The sequence below is a fragment of the Balaenoptera borealis genome (assembly GCF_965194805.1).
Source record: "Balaenoptera borealis genome assembly, chromosome: 12".
Lineage (NCBI taxonomy): Eukaryota > Metazoa > Chordata > Mammalia > Artiodactyla > Balaenopteridae > Balaenoptera > Balaenoptera borealis.
In genome coordinates, this window is record NC_138869.1 from 83,634,171 (window position 1) to 83,653,997 (window position 19,827).

At 38.3% G+C, this 19,827-nt stretch overlaps 1 protein-coding gene across 19 annotated transcripts in view; it reads right to left on the bottom strand.

The window, feature by feature from the left end:
• Positions 1 to 19,827, bottom strand: part of PKHD1 (PKHD1 ciliary IPT domain containing fibrocystin/polyductin) — a 476,353-nt gene that overhangs the window by 195,899 nt on the left and 260,627 nt on the right. For 18 of the 19 annotated variants that reach the window (XM_082346239.1, XM_082346233.1, XM_082346232.1 and 15 more), the window contains one exon: positions 5,156 to 5,293. The exons of the other annotated variant lie outside the window; for it this stretch is intronic. In XM_082346239.1, coding sequence (XP_082202365.1) covers positions 5,156 to 5,293 — 138 coding nt within the window. The remainder of the gene's footprint in view (positions 1 to 5,155; positions 5,294 to 19,827) is intronic. 19 annotated transcript variants of the gene reach the window in all.

A 19,827-nucleotide genomic window follows, 5' to 3' on the forward strand; every position in this document is an offset into this window, starting at 1 on the left:
TTTTTCTCATTTTCCATCTACCTTCACAGCTGTTTCTTTTCCTTTCGCCTTCCTGAACTCAGCTTCCTCCATTACCTTAAAAGGTTGGTTTTTGCCAAAATTCCAGCACTGGTCATTTTTTCTTCTCTATCTCACAGCTTTGATTGCACATTTTGGCTGATGACCCAGTCCTCTCTCCTGTGCTTTCTCATAAATCTATTTGCCCTCTACATGTTATCACTTACACACACCACTGAAACCTAAACTTGACAAATATGAATCTATGTAATCAGCAAACCACTGTACAGGCTTACTAGGTGGCTGACACTGTTCAAGCACTTTAATAAATATTAATTCACTTAATTTTTATAAAACTCTATAAAATAAGTATGATTCTTATTGCTCCCATTTTAGAGAGAGAAAGCTCATTAATTTACCAGAGTCACTCAACTAAAAAGTGGTGGGAAGGAGGTTCTGTCCTGGCACCGCCATGGACCCAGATCTCCCAACCTGAACCCTAAGATGTATCCTAACCAACTCCTCTCCTCACATCAAAATTGCCACGCAGTTCTAGTGATTTTTTACCTACTCAGTACTTCCCTAATTCATTCTTCCTCTTTAACTCCAGTGCCTTAGTTCAATCTTTTACAATTTCTTTTCCGAAATACCTCGTAGCCTTCTCACTTTTCACTGTGCCCCTTCCAACACATCCCCCCACACTGCCAAGAGTGATCACTCTAAGACCAGATCTAATCATGTCACGTCCCTGCTTAAAACCAGTGACTGTGCACTGCCTTCATGATAAAACCCAAACTCCCTAACATAATGCATAAGGCCAAGAAGCTTCATCAGGTACCACCATTCTATAAATCCTACAATCCAGACCTACCCATTCCCTACAATTTCCTGAAGGTGTAATGCTCATCCACAAATATGTGCCTTTTCTGATCTCTTCTTTTATCTTTAATCCCCCTCCACATTGGAGGAGGTGACACTTCCAATTATGTTTTCATTTGTTTGTCTCCATGGCTTTATTGAGACATCTCTTGAAAGCTAGGTTCATGACTTCTATTTCTGTACATCAACCTCTCCTGTGGTACTTGGCACGTGGTAGGCAATGAGCAAAAAACATGATGAATGAAAGGATGGACAAACAAGTGAAATACCTTAAGCTTATCTTAAGTGTTTTATCAGACTAATGAGACAACCACTGAACAAAGAATGAAACTGAATTTGGCATCTGTGATGCAGCTGCAGCCCTCTAAGCAAAGCTTTGATCTTAAACTTCCTTTCTAATGCTAGCATTATGATTCCACTCTACTAAAAGTCAATTGATACCTTTTGCCAGCACCAGTTGCCTTAAAAGCAGGATCACCAAGAAATATAATTCCACAATGTTGGAACTTGGATCAAATGGCATCAGATAGCAGATAGACTCTGGCAGTGCTCTGTGCCAATGTCCACATCTATTAGGTTTATTTGCTAACTAGTCTTATTATCTATTTCATGTTGGGATTTCTTTAGGGTGTGGTAGAATGGGACAGATGGGTTGAAAGTCTTCCTTCAGGCATCATACACATAGGATTGGGCAGATGGGTTCCTTTCAGATAATCAACCTTTAAGCCTGGAAGACATGGACAAGCAGAGAGAAAAAGAACATACTATTGTCTAGTAATAGATAAAAATATAGTTGGTAATGGACACAATTAAAAATAAGATTTGTAATGTATAAATCAAAACTGGAAAGTGGCATTGTGTCATTTCCCTTCAAAGGTACAGATTTTCAGGCAACAAGTTTGAATTATAGTAATAAGTGACCTCAGAAACCTAAAAAACTTACAAAAAAAGACCACTCTTAGCAATAGAAGATGCCAACCTGAAGTAAGTTTTGTAGTAACAAGAACAAGGCTCAATTTTATTGAATATTTCTATCAGTTAACTGGATGAGAATTTTATAGAATATTAAACAAATGAGCAAGTGATATTAATCTGGGAGGAAAAAAATCAGAAGCCAAAAGGATTTCCTCACTGTGGAAAGATGGATTGAAATAATAAAAAAAAGAGACGAGTAAAGAATATTGCACTTAGGTCTCCCTAAAACCCAAGTGAAAACAAAATAATTCTTACACGAGTGTACAATGTAGAGATGTGTATTTGAGGCAGCATATGCAAAAAGAGAAGGAATTAGAGTTGATGAAGTAGTTGGCATAATCAGCTGGATGAAGTTGAATCTTTGGCTGTTTTAAAAGAAAAACCATATCTGTGGTGGAGAGCGTCCACTGACACTTCATTTCCAAACTCTGCCCTCCTTTACTCTGCTCACTGCCCCAGGACACAGCTGTCCTGGATACAGGACATCAATGAGTCTTCCTTTACTCGGAGTTCCGGTTGGGTTTGGCTAAATGGTAGCATGAGCAGGAGGCGAGGGAGGACAGAGAGTAAGATGTGGGTATTTACTCCCAGAGGTCATTCTGGGTACTGAGTGTGTCCCAGTCACACAAAAGTTCATGTTGCTGTCTGACAACCATCTTCAGGCATTCACCTCCATCTCTGATTCCAGTAACAATCTCCTTCTCTTACTCCTTTAGGGGAAGGGATGATAAGGATACTCTCCTGTTTCTAGCCCTGGGGTTTGTCCCAGGCCATTTGGATTTTTGTAAATGGTTCCTTCATTAAAATCTCCTCCAATTGCCCAATTTAGTATGACATGTACCTCCTGCAGGCACCCTTACAGATAAACTAGCATTTATTAAACACCAGCTATATGCCAAGCACTTAGTAGGAGCTGTTATACTTATGGTTTCAGCATCTCTCTGAGGTAGGTTCTATCATATGTTACAGATGAAGGGATAGAGGCATCCAGAGGCTGATTTACTTAAGGCCAAACAGCAAGTAGGTAACCAGGTTGGATGTGACCCCAGGCTGTCTGACTTAGAGCCCATGAATATAGCCCAATTCTGCTATATTCATTTTACTCTGTTCAGAATAAGTCATGACTTATGCTTATACTCTTAATCTGGAGAATAGTTCTTTCCCCTTGGCTTCATACTTTCAGAGGAATTAAACAAAACAAGTGTGTTTAGCGACAATTTCAGGAAGCATGAGGGGATCTCATAACTCAGAAATGTGGAGGCAGTGCAAATTTGTAAAATCTTTCCGAAAAGCAATTTGACAATATGCATTCAGGACCTTAAAGCATGCACTTACCCTTAGGCCCATTAATTCCACTTATAAAAGTCTATCCTAAGAAAATAATCAGAGATGTAAATAATGACTTAAGTACTAAGATGTTCAATGCAGAGTAAGTTACAAGGACAAAAAAAACAGAAAAAACAAAACCTGAAATAACCTTGAAGTTCAACAATAGAAAAACAGTTGACTAAATTATTATGCAGGTATGTATATATATAGACTCACATGGATGTGGAATATTAAAGCTATCAAAATTGTGTCTTAGAAATAGAATGAATTGAGGAAATTCTCACATTGTTAGTATAGGATTCAAAAGATTATCAAACTGCATACTCTATGTTTTAAAGCACGTGTGTGCATGTACACATGCACATGTAGGGAAAAAAATGATTTTAGGACTACAAAACATTAACTGCATCTATCTTTACATTTGGGAGTGTAAGTGATTACTTTATTTCTTCTGTATAACTTTCTACTTGCTTTTCTGTATTTTCCAGGTGGTACAATAGAAGCAAAAAATAAAAATTATTTTAAAACATCAATAACTGTGATTAAAATGATATAACTATAATTATATAATCATAATAATAACTGTGATTAAAATAACTGCGATTTATATATGGCTAAAATAATAGGAACTGCATAACCTGAAAAAGAGAAGATTCAATAAAATGTAGATGAAGGGCTATCAAAAGAAAGAGTTTGACACTCGTCCTAAATAGATCAAACAGAAGAACCCGAACCAACAGAAATTAGAGGAAGATAGATAGACTTTGTCAATAAGAAGGGAAAGAATTCTAATAGACTTTTTAAAAGTGGGAACACGTTGTCTCAAAAGGTTTTGATTTTTCTGTCACTGGAAGCATTCAAGAAGAGGTTTGATCAAAATTTTTCAGGAAGCTTCTTGCAGTGATTTAAACTTTGGACAGGTAGTTAGGCCTAGAAGTCTCTCCTTCCAGAGAGTCTAAAATTTGCATGCTACTGAACAATAATATCTAAACATTTCCTCACCATCAGAGATTGTTTCTTTGGGATAAGGTATTTTTGTTTCGGAAAATTCTCTTTTAATCTCCTCTGTGGGGGCAAAGTAGAAAGCCTTTCTGAGTTCAAAAGTAGTTCCTTTGAGGGCAAGGGACATGTCTTCCCATCACTGTGTACAACAGTTTCAAGTACAGAGCCTACCTAGAGCAACTCGGGTTTTTATTTAAGTAAGCCAGTGTACCAGACCTGGTTAAACACCACCCCAGATCCACTCCATCCTGCAACATCCCTCACTTCCCAGAGGGAGGACCCTCATCTCCTAGCACCCTTGCATCTCTGGCCCCTGACCAGGAAGCCACAAAACATAACAGACAGAGCAGTTCATGGGTTTGGGGGGGAGGGGGCCAGGTGAATTGCTTGCCTTCTCCCAAGCTTTCTCCCTTTACTGTCCTAGGATGTGATGGTTCTATAAGGCTCCTCTCAAGGCATCTCCCACGCTGCGCAAACAGCCCTGTTTCCTTGAGAGACTCACTCTCACTTCACAGCGATTTCAGCCCCAGTAGAGCACGAGCGCACAGCTTAGCTTTCAGGTCTGTTCTCTGAAGGATGTGCACTAAGACAGCAATTGAAATTTTCTTGTGAGTTGGTTGATCAAAGGATAACCAGTCCACCCTACAAGATCTTCTGAAAGAGTGAGCCACGGGTAAATTCTCACACAAAGCACTAAAGGGAGAATTGATGTGAGACCTGAAGGAGGCAAAAAGAGCCCTGCAATGAGCATGAGGACCCTGGGACCAGATGGCAGCAGACAGCGGGTGGACAGGAGGGGGTGACCAGCAAACATCACCTCTGTGTCCAAAGCCTGCCAGGCAGAAGCTTTACTAGCAAACTTTCTCCTTGCCTCAGCCCTCCCCAAACTCCCTCAAGCAACCCGCGGGAGGACACCATCCTCTCCCAAGGCCTCTCTCTCCTCCCAAGCCTGGTGCCCTTGCCCTTGACTCACCAACTCTCAGTTCCCCGCCTGCAATGAGCATGCACGCCATGCTCAGAACGTTGCTTCTGTCCACAGGGAATTCTAGAGTCCCCATCACATAGAGGCCTCTGAGGGACGGAAGATCTGTATCCACAAGGACAGTCCTGTCTGCAGAAGGAAAAGAAATTGCTCAGACCCATAAACACAATGAGAATTACCTCCTCTCCTCCAGTGACCTGCACTGCGGTGCTCCAGGCAGTTCAGGAGCTGCTTCCCTTGCTGCCTGGGCCAGGACAGGGGCAGGAAGTGGAATAACAAATGGTTTTCCAAAGGCTAGGCTTTCATAAAGAGGCAGGGGAAACAAGAAGGCATGATGCATACATTCTGCGATCGCTTCACAAACCGAGGGTCATGGCCAAAGGCACTGCCGATGCCCCAAACGCTGCCCCAAGCCTATTTTAGTGCAAACGTCCAGATGAGCTCCACACCCTTTGTCCCCATCCCTCCAGTTTGGCTCTCATGTCTGAGAGGTAGACAGCCATACAGACGACCTTGGCCTCTGAAGTCAGGCTATCTGGATGTGAATCCCAGCTCTGCTACTGTCTGACTGCGTGGACCAACAATTTCACCCCTCTGTGCCTCAGTTTTCTAATCTGTGAAGTGAGGATGATAATCAAAATACCTGTTTCATTCATAAGGTTTTTGTGAGGATTAAATGAATCAATAGACCTAAAGGGCTGAACCATTCTCAATTCCCCAATCCCACCACGAAAAGCCCAGTGTCTGGTACGTGCTCAATAAACGCTGGACATTTTCATTATTAGTACTGTTGTCCATTAGCTTGGCAAGCTTGCAGAGCTCACGGGACAACTTAAAACTTATTCTTCATTTCCCCTTCCATAAAAGCAGTTTCCATACAACTTCAGGAGGAAGAAACATTGATTTTTGTTTGAAAGTAACAATAGAGTAATACATGAGTAAAAATTCACCTTTAAAACAGTAAATATTTCATGTGTGCCAAAGTATTAAGTGTTACTTTCTGAGGCTTAGTAGTAATTCAACCTAAATTAAAGATATCAAATAAACATTTCTGCTTACATCTTAAGTACCATAATCACTGACACATGCAAAGATTTTTAAAGAATTTTTTTAAAATTTATTTTGTTGAAGTATAGTTGATTTACAATGTTGTGTTAGTTTCTGGTGTACAGTAAAGTAATTCAGTTATACATATATATATCTATTCTTTGTCATATTCTTTTCCATTACAGGTTATTAGAAGATACTGAATATAGTTCCCTGTGCTATACAGTAGGTCCTTGTTGGTTATCCACTCTATATATAATAGTTTGCCTCTGCTAATCCCACACTCTCAGTCCTTCCTTCTCCCACCCCCTCTCCCTTGGCAACCACAAGTCTATTCTCTATGGCTGTGAGTCTGTTTCTGTTTCATATTTAAGGAATTTTTTAACATAATCTCACTTCTCATTCCAGAAAACAATGCACCTGTTGTTCTTAAGGACCTGCTCACCCAAATTAACTTCTCAGGAGTTGTCTTTTCTGGTTCCTGCCTACTGCTCAAAGGATAAGACCACCACACCTTCCTATGGTAGACAGTAGAGGGTCGTGAACCAACCATTTCCCTATTCCTCCTGGTTCATAGTTAGACTACCTTTTCTAGCCTCCTCTACAATTAAATGAAGCCATGTGACTGAGGTGTAGCCAATAAAATGTAGGCAGAATTGAAGTGTGACATCTCGGACCTGGTCCCTAAATTCTCCTGCAGGTATTCCCTCCCTCCCCTTGTGTCTCCGTTAAATAGTAGAACACAGGTTCTCATGGTGTGGGCATGGGCCAAACAGCATCTGCATCACCCACTCATCCATCAGAAGCAACCCAAGTTTTAGCTCTGCTGGTAAGCCATTCATGGTCTTACACTGGATCTACCACTCCCCTGTGGAAATCTCTCTCTAGTGATACCCTGGACCTTCCTACAACATAGCACTAAAACACATTATTGTAATTACATACATGATTATTGCTTGTAAGGAGGGAACTGTCACTGGGCTGGTCCTCAGTGTAATTATGTCTTTCTCTCCAACTGTTACTTCCTTAGGAGAAGAGAACATCCCTTTTTAAAAACCCCTAGTGCTTATTGTGACATCAAAGATAAAGCTGTTAAATAAACATTGCCCAGATCTGTTGAGTTTAGTTCCCGACACACCTTAAAATTCAAGAGTTTATTAGTGACTGATACAAAATGAATAATCAGGCTAAACAGATGAAAATAAATTTGCATTTCAATTTCATGTCTGCTCCTTTCCACACATTCAAACAAAAGAGTGAAATATCTAGAGAATGTTCTAGGTTTAACATATATTTTATAGGCTCATGACTTTAACATGACTTCAAAAGCAAGACAGAAATTATTTCAAGCAAACACCTTTCAATACAAGAGTTCTATACAAATAGGCTTTATCTCTTCCAACCTATGGCCCATTCCACCAGTGTTTGCCTGTTGAACCTGACTGTACAAAATAACTGAATTTCTTCAATAAATGTTTTCTCTCATTCACAAAATACTTACACACAACACACACACACACACACACACACACACAAAAGCATGATATTAGGCCTCTTTTGAATATACTTCTCAGTTAAAATATGTCTATTACATGGAATTTAAAGTTTTCCCTTTGGTCTTTAGCACATTCCCCCTTCGTAGACGTTTTTCTTTAAATTCCCTGACCCACTCCAAATATACCAACAAATTTCCCACAAATCATTCTTAGCCTAACTATTTTAAGCTCTGTGAGAACAGAGACCATAGCTGTGACTCTAATGTTTATTTGCTCAGCACATAGAACAATACCCGTAATTTGGTAGGTGCTCAAAAATAACACCAAAGAGTGTACACACACACCCCACATGTAAAACCCAACAGCCATCAGAAGCAAAGTATAGGTTGAAGGCAAGAGTAGAAACACTATTCTTATTTCTTTCAGTGCCACCTTTCACTTTGAAATTTCCTGGATCCACCCAGTCCCCTTTTTTTTCTTGCCTCTTTCCTTCCTGTGCTAAATCTTATTGGGTGGTAGGAAGTCAAAGATGAGTCAGGACAGCTAGGGCACCTACCAGACACCAGTGGGGGACCACGGGCACCTAAGAGGATGGAAGGAACCCCCAGCAACTGGTTGTTTCAATTATAGTTTTATTTTTCCAAATACAATTTTTATCTTTCTAATTTTATTTTGTTTTTTATTCGTTGATATTGTACTTCTCCTTTTTTCTTTCTTTCTTACTTTTTTTTTTTTTTACCGCACCACGAAGCTTGCAGTATCTTGGTTCCCAGGCCGGAGGTCAGGCCCAAACTCCTGTGGAAGGAACTCTGAGTCCAAACTGCTGGACTAACAGAGAACCTCAGACCCCAAGGAATATCAATCAGAGTGAGGCCTCCCAGAGGTCCTCATCTCAGCACCAAGACCCAGCTCTATATAACAGCCTGCAAACTCCAGTGCTGGATGTCTCAGGCCAAACAACCAGTAAAACAGGAATACGGCACCACCCATCAAAAAAAAAAAAAAAAAAAAAGAAATGATAAAAAAATATGTTACATATGAAGGAACAAGGTAAAAACCTACATGACCAAATAAATGAAGACAGAATAGGCAACCTACCTGAAAAGGAATTCAGGGTAATGATAGTATAGATGATCCAAAATCTTGGAAACAGAATGGAGAAAATACAAGAAACATTTAACAAGGATCTAGAAGAACTAAAGAGCAAACAAACAGTGATGAACAACACAATTACTGAAATTAAAAATACTCTAGAAGGAATCCATAACAGAATAACTGAGGCAAAAGGATGGATAAGTGAGCTGAAAGATAAAATGGTGGAATAACTGCCAGGGAGCAGAATAAAGAAAAAAGAATGAAAAGAATTGAGGACAGTCTCAGAGACCTCTGGGACAACATTAAACACACCAACATTCGAACTATAGGGGTCGCAGAAGAAGGAGAGGAAAAAAAAGGGTCTGAGAAAATATTTGAAGAGATTATAGTCGAAAACTTCCCTAACATGGGAAAGGAAATAGTCGATCAATTCCAGGAAGCCCAGAGAGTCCCACACAGGATAAACCCAAAGAGAAACATGCCAAGACACATATTAATCAAACTATCAAAAATTAAATACAAAGAAAAAATATTAAAAGCAGCAAGGGAAAAGCAACAAATAATATATAAGGGAATCCCCATAAGGTTAGCACCTGATCTTTCAGCAGAAACTCTGCAAGCCAGAAGGGAGTGGCAGGACATATTTGAAGTGATGGAAGGGAAAAACCTACAACCAAGGTTTCTCTACCCAGCAAGGATCTCATTCAGATTCGATGGAGAAATTAAAAGCTTTACAGATAAGCAAAAGCTAAGAGAATTCAGCACCACCAACCCAGCTTTACAACAAATGCTAAAGAAACTTCTCTAGGCAGGAAACACAAGAGAAGGAAAAGACCTACAAAAACAAACCCAAAACAATTAAGAAAATGGTAATAGGAACATACATATTGATAATTACCTTCAATGTAAATGGATTAAATGCTCCAACCAAAAGACATAGACTGGCTGAATGGATACAAAAACAAGACCCGTATAAATGCTGTCTACAAGAGACCCAGTTCAGACCTAGGGACACATACAGACTGAAAGTGAGAGGAAGGAAAAAGATATTCCATGCAAATGGAAATCAAAAGAAAGCTGGAGTAGCAATTCTCATATCAGACAAAATAGACTTTAAAACAAAGACTATTACAAGAGACAAAGAAGGACACTACATAATGATCAACAGTTCAATCCAAGAAGAAGATATAACAATTGTAAATATTTACGCACCCAAAATAGGAGCACTTCAATACATAAGGCAAATGCTAACAGCCATAAAAGGGGAAATCGACAGTAACACAATCAGAGTAGGGGACTTTAACACCCCACTTTCACCAATGGACAGATCATCCAAAATGAAAATAAATAAGGAAACACAAGCTATAAATGATACATTAAACAAGATGGACTTAATTGATATTTATAGGACATTCCATCCCAAAACAACAGAATGCACTTTCTTCTCAAGTGCCCATGGAACATTCTCCAGGATAGATCATATCTTGGGTCACAAATCAAGCCTTGGTAATTTAAGAAAATTGAAATCATACCAAGTATCTTTTCCAACCACAATGCTATGAGACTAGATATCAATTACAGGAAAAAATACTGTAAAAAATACAAACCCATGGAGGCTAAACAATACACTACTCTCTTGGTTAAGAGATCACTGAAGAAATCAAAGAGGAAATCAAAAAATACCTAGAAACAAATAAACAATGAAAACATGATGGTCCAAAACCTATGGGATGCAGCAAAAGCAGTTCTAACAGAGAAGTTTATAGCAATACAATCCTTCCTCAGGAAACAAGAAATATCTCAAATAAACAACCTAACCTTACACCTAAAGCAATTAGAGAAAGAAGAACAAAACAACCCCAAAGTTAGCAGAAGGAAAGAAATCATAAAGATCAGATCAGAAATAAATGAAAAAGAAATGAAGGAAATGATAGCAAAGATCAATAAAACTAAAAGCTGCTTCTTTGGGAAGATAAACAAAATTGATAAACCATTAGCCAGGCTCATCAAGAAAAAAAGGGAGAAGACTCAAGTCAACAGAATAAGAAATGAAAAAGGAGAAGTAACAACTGACACTGCAGAAATACAAAGGATCATGAGAGATTACTACAAGCAACTATATGCCAATAAAATGGACAACCTGGAAGAAATGGACAAATTTTTAGAAATGCACAACCTTCTGAGACTGAACCAGGAAGAAATAGAAAATATAAACAGAGCAATCACAAGCACTGAAATTGAGACTCTGATTAAAAATCTTCCAACAAACAAAAGCCCAGGACCAGATGGCTTCACAGGCGAATTCTATCAAACATTTAGAGAAGATCTAACACCTATCCTTCTCAAAATCTTCCAAAATATAGCAGAGGAAGGAACACTCCCAAACTCATTCTATGAGGCCACTGTCACCCTGATACCAAAACCAGACAAAGATGTCACAAAAAAAGAAAACTACAGGTCAATAGCACTGATGAACATAGATGCAAAAATCCTCAACAAAATACTAGCACATTAAAAGGATCATACACCATGATCAAGTGGGGTTTATCCCAGGAATGCAAGGATTCTTCAGTATATTCAAATCAATCAATGTGATACACCATATTAACAAACTGAAGGAGAAAAACCGTATGATCATTTCAATAGATGCAGAAAAATCTTTTGACAAAATTCAACACCCATTTGTGATAAAAAAAAAAAAAACTTTCCAGAAAGTAGGAATAGAGGGAACTGACCTCAACATAATAAAGGCCATATATGACAAACCCACAGCCAACATCATTCTCAATGGTGAAAAACTGAAACCATTTCCACTAAGATCAGGAAGACAAGGTTGCCCACTCTAACCACTATTATTCAACATAGTTTTGGAAGTTTTAGCCACAGCAATCAGAGACGAAAAAGAAATAGAAGGAATCCAAATTGGAAAAGAAGAAGTAAAGCTGTCACTGTTTGCAGATGACATGATACTATACATAGAGAATCCTAAAGATGCTACCAGAAAACTACTAGAGCTAATCAATGAATTTGGTAAAGTAGCAGGAAACAAAATTAATGCACAGGGGCTTCCCTGGTGGCGCAGTGGTTGAGAATCTGCCTGCTAATGCAGGGGACATGGGTTCGAGCCCTGGTCTGGGAAGATCCCACATGCCACGGAGCAGCTGGGCCCGTGAGCCACAACTACTGAGCCTGCGTGTCTGGAGCCTGTGCCCTGCAACGGGAGGGGCCGCAATAGTGAAAGGCCCGCGCACCGCGATGAAGAGCGGTCCCTGCACCGCGATGAAGAGTGGCCCCCGCTTGCCGCAACTAGAGAAAGCCCTCGTACAAACCGAAGACCCAACACAGCCAAAAATAAATGAATAAATAAATAAAGTAGCTATAAAATTAAAAAAAAAAAAGAAGTTAAACCTTAAAAAAAAAAAAATTAATGCACAGAAATCTCTTGCATTCCTATACACTAATGATGAAAAATCTGAAAGAGAAATTAGGGGAACACTCCCTTTTACCACTGCAACAAAAAGAATAAAATACCTAGGAATAAACCTATCTAAGGAGACAAAAGACCTGTATGCAGAAAACTATAAGACACTGATGAAAGAAATTAAAGATGATACAAACAGATGGAGAGATATACCATGTCCTTGGATTGGAAGAATCATCATTGTGAAAATGACTATACTACCCAAAGCAATCCACAGATTCAATGCAATCCCTATCAAACTACCAATGGCATTTTTCACAGAACTAGAACAAAAAATTTCACAATTTGTATGGAAACACCAAAGACCCCGAATAGCCAAAGCAATCGTAAGAAAGAAAAATGGAGCTGGAGGAATCAGGCTCCCAGACTTCAGACTACACTACAAAGCTACAATAATCAAGACAGTATGGTACTGGCACAAAAACAGAAATATAGATCAATGGAACAGGATAGAAAGCCCAGAGATAAACCCATGCACATATGGTCACCTTATCTTTGATAAAGCAGGCAAGAGTATACAATGGAGAAAAGACAGCCTCTTCAATAAGTTTTGCTGGGAAAACTGGGCAGCTACATGTAAAAGAACTAAATTAGAACACTTCCTAAAACAATACACAAAAATAAACTCAAAATGGATTAAAGACCTACATGTAAGGCCGGACACTCTAAAACTCTTAGAGGAAAACATAGGTAGAACATTCTATGACATAAATCACAGCAAGATCCTTTTTGACCCAGCTCCTAGAGAAATGGAAATAAAAACAAAAATAAACAAATGGGACCTAATGAAACTTAAAAGCTTTTGCACAGCAAAGGAAACCATAAACAAGACGAAAAGACAACCCTCAGAATGGGAAAAAATATTCGCCAACAAAGCAACTGACAAAGGATTAATCTCCAAAATATACAAGCAGCTCATGCAGCTCAATATCAAAAAAACAAACAACCCAATCAAAAAATGGGCAGAAGACCTAAATAGACATTTCTCTAAAGAAGATATACAGATTGCCAATACACTCATGAAAAGATGCTCAACATCACTAATCATTAGAGAAATGCAAATCAAAACCACAATGAGGTTATCACCTCACACCGGTCAGAATGGCCATCATCAAAAAATCTACAAACAAGAAATGCTGGAGAGGTGTGGAGAAAAGGGAACCCTCTTGCACTGTTGGTGGGAATGTAAATTGATACAGCCACTATGGAGAACAGTAAGGGGGTTCCTTAAAAACCTAAAAAGAGAACCACCGTATGACCCAGAAATCCCACGACTGGGCATATACCCTGAGAAAACCATAATTCAAAAAGAGTCATGTACCACAATGTTCATTGCAACACTATTTACAATAGCCAGGACATGGAAGCAACCTAAGTGTCCATCATCGGATGAATGGATAAAGAAGATGTGGCACATATATACAGTGGGATATTACTCAGCCATAAAAAGAAATGAAATTGAATTATTTGTAGTGAAGTGGATGGACCTAGGGTCTGTCATACAGAGCGAAGTAAGTCAGAAAGAGAGAAACAAATACCGTATGCTAACATATATATATATGGAATCTAAAAAAAAAAAAAGATTCTGATGAACCTAAGGGCAGGACAGGAATAAAGACACAGACATACAGAATGGACTTGAGGACACGGGGAGCAGGAAGGGTAAGCTGGGACAAAGTGAGAGAGTAGCACTGACATATATACAATACCAAATGTAAAATAGATAGCTAGTGGGAAGCAGCTCCATAGCACAGGGAGATCAGCTCAGTGCTTTGCGACTATCTAGAGGGGTGGGATAAGGAGGGTGGGAGGGAAACGCGAGAAGGAGGGGATATGGGGACATACGTATGCATATAGTTGATTCACTTTGTTATACAGCAGAAAGTAACACAACACTGTAATTATACTCCAATAAAGATGTTAAAAAATATATATGTTAGACATGTTTTCCATCATCAGATGAAGACAGACAAATAAATACAATGCAATATCCTTGAAATGAAAATATACTTTTTCATTACATGGAGATTGACCTCATCTTCATTTTCATCGACTTCAAAATAGAAGGTCTGTCCAAGTGCCTATTATAACAAAGTTCTGTGAAAATGAAATAAACCTATTACCGCTAAAGAATTTTGTAAAAGAATTCTCCTTGTATTATGGTAACAGAGATGACAGCTAGCATTGCAAGTGATGCAGGCAAAACACTTCCTCCTGACTTAGTCTTTAGAGCAGATCAGGTCCAAATGGACCAACCCTCAGCTATAATGACAGCTTCTAGAGGATTTCTCTCTGTTTCAGGTGTGGAAAGTTAGGACCAATATGCCACATTGCCTAGAAGTAGCATGATTTCCATGAAGTTACTCAAGATGTTTCAGAAAAATCATTCAGAAGCAGTTATGCACACAACCCACTTAGAAACTTGAATGATAGACCACATCTAATTTAACTGTGGCCCAATGCTTTTCACCTTGTCTTGACTTGGCCAAGGCTCCTGCATCCTACTGTGTCAGTGACCAATCTATCCTACTGAAGAGAATGAGCAATGGCATATGGAGGGAACCATCTGGAATTTCTGTTGCTCGATGGGAGGCTGATGGGGGAACATATCTGGAAAGAGACTCCAAAAAGAATTAATGAGTACCAGATGTAATTAAAGACTGCTTTCCCACTCAAAGGAGCTCAGGACCAGCCATGGGGTGGTGCCTCTTGGTCCCGAATTACACCCTCTTTCCACTTGTTCATCCATCAAACACTAAACATCCCACCATCTTTATTTTAGTGTTTTTTCCCAAGCGGTGTTTGGGGTTTTTTCTCCCCTGAAATGGTTGTATTTTACAATGAGAAGGATAAAGCTTTATAAATAATATCTGGAAAGTTAACACTAAGGAAAAATCACCTGACTTTCCCCACGTATCAAATGCAACTACAAAAATAAAAACAAAGAGGCATTAGTCTTCTATAAATGCATAGCTACCCTGAAGACCAGAAATCCTGAGCCAAATCAAAAGGCAGATGTCTCTGACAGAAGGCGAGGGCTTCTTTGTATCAGGAATGATCTGACTACTATAGCTACAAAGCGTGCCATATAATTTCAACACTAGATTTAAACTCATTTTTTTCCCCAGAAAAGTCAGGGAATCAAGGTCACTATTGTGTAGCATTCCAACGGTCTGACATTCATCTAAATCCTGTAGAAAAGAGATCAAGGGTGAAGGGCACAGATCCTGGGAATAATGATGGGGTCTCATGAATAAGCACAATTTAGGGCAGGCAGACCCACTGCTTGTGTTATATTCACTGTATCAGGCCCATAACTTAGGTGGTGAAGACAGTTTCCACTACAACCCTGCTATTGTCAGGAACACAGCCTACACCAACTTTGGACATGTCTCTGACTTCTAGGGGAGAATGATGGCATGCAAGGGCAGAGCAGGACATACAAGGACTATTTGTAGGCTTGTTATTTTCCTGTACCTTCCATAATTAATGAGCTTGTTTCTACATTCAGTCTTAGCTCCAATACTTTCCCATAAATATGTGAACCAATGGAAAAATAAGTTTTAATGCCATTTCAATCACTATTAAGTGACCCAATCTTCCTTTTTAAAAAGAGAAGACTATTTTTAGCTCTAAAGTAACTATTTTAGATACTTAGATATACATATGTACACAGTCATTGGTAGTATTTTCTCTCCTTTGTAGTCATTTAGCTTTTGGTGACTCTAATGATTTATCCAAATATTCCATCTATCACGATATATGAGGATGGCTCATCCAAAAAAATTACTTTTATAACAGAATGGAAATTGTCATACATAAACAGTTCACAGGAATGAAAGGTTAACATGATTGAAAATGAACGTCAAGTAGACTAATTTACAGAGATGTTGGTATTCATTTATAAAGAATTCATTCTCTTATAGAAAAAGCAGAGCAAAGAAGTGCTAGAAGATGATGCAGTCCTTCTATAACTATATGCTTTTCAAAGAGCTGCTAACTTTACAGCCTGCCTTTTTCGTCAAATCCACACAGGTAGTTTCTTTATTCTACTCTATCATTTTTTTCAAACTGGTCTTAAAAATAGGCAGAAGAGGCAGTTTTCAAAGTACCCAGAGGCACATGATTCAGCCCTGAAAGCCAGCTTCCTTACACCTTGAAGAAAAGCCATCTGCCTGCCTGGTGTGTGTGTGTTTGGGGTGGGGGTGGGGGGAGGCTGCTCTCTTCACTCTCACCTCATGAGAAGAGTCCAATTTAAACTTCGGACAACAAATTCCCATCCCCTCCCCACATACACTCTCTCTGTGTCTTTCTCCATCACAGACAAACATGCATAATTCCCACAGTAGAATCAACATTTTAAATTATGATATTTTAATTGATCAATAAAATGTTTAACATACAGTGTTTATCTCTTCCTCTAATCTATACCATCTGTTCTTCAAAAATATTTTGAATCTATTTAATAGGAAGGTCTTTAAGTAAAATTACCAACTGTATCAGATCAATCCTCTAAAGCCCAAATTCTGAAAGGAACATACCAGAAGGTGCTGCCATTTTTATAGAAATAGAAAAGAATTTGTGCCTTCTTTCATTCCAGCTTTCTTGGTTTTGTTTTGCTTTTAGTCTTGAGATGCTGTTATGCTGCAGTTCTCTCCATTAGGCTTCAAAGAATTCACCATGGCCAACTTGGTATTGCCTTTTTTTAAAACAACTTTAATATTTAAAAAATTGATGTATAATTGACATGCAAAAAGCTGTACATATTTCATGTATACAACTTAATGAGTTTAGAGATAAGTATACACCCATGTAACATCACTACAATCTAGGCCATAAACCTATCTATTCTTTCAAAAAATGTCTTCCCACCCTTTTAATTAATCAATTTATTTACTTATTTATTATTAATTATTACTTTGGGATAAGAACACTTAACATAATATCTACCCTCTTAGCAAATTTTAAGTACAGAATATCGTACTGTTTGCTATAGGCACTTTGCTTTACAATAGCTCTCTAGGATTTATTCATCATGCATAACTGAACATTGTACCCTTTGACTAGTACCTCTTCATTTCCCCATCTTCCCTGTCCCGGCAACCACTCAATTTAAAAAATGGGCAAAGGAACTGAATAGACATTACCCAAAGAAAACATACAAATGTACAACAGGTACATGAAAATGTGTTCAACATCACTAATCATCAGGGAAATGCAAATCAGAACTACAAGATATCACCTCACAACTCTTAGTATGGCTTTTATCAAAAAGAAAAAACAGATAACAAGTGTTGGCAAGAAATTGGAGAAAATGGGACCTTAGTGCACTGTTGGTGGGAATATAAACTGGCACAGCCACAATGGAAAACAGTATGGAGGTTCCTCAAAAAAATTAAAAATAGAACCACCATATGATCCAGAAATTCCATATCTGGGTATTTACCCAAAGGAAATGAAAACAGGACCTCAGAGATATCTGCATGCCCATGGTCATTGGTGTTGCCACTTGAAACAAGGTCCATGGTGCTCTGATTGCTCAGATGACTCGAGACTCAAAAAAACAAGCAACAGGATAACAACAGCAAAAACCTAGACCTTGCAATCCCCAGGAGACATAAAAGTGAAGAGCAGACGTTCTGATAAATTTGAGGTCAGATGTTTTATCCACATAATGAGGTCAGAGGCTTTATCCACATAATTCTGTTATCTCAATATATCATCAATGAATCTGTACTAACCTGAAGTTTCATGATTAAATTCCTCTCCAACCCTTGCAGTAAATGATACATTCATATTTGGAAAGGCATAAACTGATAAGTCTCAGGTGATCCAATTATTAAATTTTTACATGTGGCAGTTAGTGTTAAAGCCAAATGAGGCACCAAATTTATTTTCCTATGTGGGTTTTTGTTTTGATTTGTTTCCTTAAGAAAAATAATGAAATCAACTTCTAGTAAATAAATATATTTTCCAATTTAATTCTGAAGAAAAAACATGAAGATCTATGAAATAAGTGATATAGCTCCATGTAGCAAACATTATATTCAATGAGTTTATTTCCCCTTCAGCTCTTTTTTGAAAACAAATCCTCTCTTTTTTTCTCTGCTTGACACTAGAGAGGGCAATGTGTCCAGAAAACTATGAGATTCTTTACTTGCCTTTAATGTTATTGATTATTGTTTTCTCAAGCTTTCAATTATTTCTTCCAGCTGGGGGGAAAAACCCCTCCAAAACACTATTAAATTCCTTAAAAATAAAATGCTTGTATTCTATTTGTTTTAAAAATTATATGCATTATTTCATAAATGCATAATTGATGCTTAAAAGAGAACTTAGAATATAGTACCTGACTAATAAATATTGAGTAAATAACCTCTGTTCTACATGTTAACACGTTGTATTCAAGTTCATAACTTCTGAGCAAACTAGTCTGTATTTTCCATTCCTAAGATCATGAAGTGCTTATGTTCTATATAAATATAAGAATTACTTCTGTAGAGGTGTTCACTGTTCTAAACATTTCCATTGTTATATATTTTTAAAATTCCCAAAGTCTTTAAGAATTTCTTTGTAAATTCCAATAAATTACATTTATTTAATGCTTGGGGTTTCCAAAATAACTTCCTTTCCCCTTGAGTTCAAATACATCCCAGAGACCATGAAGGTTCCTAAAACTTTTACTCACAATTCACATGTATTTCAACAATAATATCCAGACTTTACAACCCCTGCCATAAGTCCCAATACTCTAAAATATCTTCATACTGTTTGGCAAAGATACTGAAATCCCCATCCTTAGGTTTAATCCTTCTTTTTAATCTAGGGTGTCTAGAAATTCCCAAGAGAAGAATGATATATAAAGCAAAGCATTATCACTGGCCAATAAGTTTATTCATTCACCCATTCATTCACTTAGCAAATATTATCAAGTGCTTTGTTGGATACTGATATATGTCAAAGAAATGAATATAAATAAAATAAGGCTTCCCATTCCACAGAGAGAAGTAAATACTTTTATGAGATTGATCGGATGAGGTTTTGGTGGAAGGAAGAAGTAGATCTGAATCCTTTTTAGTATTTGCTTCTGATATGCACCAAAATAATCATGGCAAGGCCCAGGCACTATTTCAAAGTAAGGAACACTGTGTCTGTTTCTCCCTTCTTTCTAGTGCCCATCCATCCCCGAGAACCCAATGCCTTCATTTGCTCATAACCCCCTAATGGCTGGAATCCCCATGATGCCCCACCTACCTACCCTCCACACATATCCAGGGTCTAAGTAGTTCTATAGTCCCATTCACGTCTCAACTATACCCCCATTCTCTCCAGGCTATAGTCACTGACACCTGACTAATAAAGAATTAGTGTAGGAAAAACACACTGGCTAATCCATCTACTACTATTTGCCCAAGTGCAGCAGAGCGCTCACCTGATTAGAATTCAGAGAGACCTAAATTTGAATCCCAAATAAGCCATTCCTTGGGAAAACTGCTTAGCTTCTCTGATTTTCTGTTCCCCACATGCAAAATAAGAGAACTAAT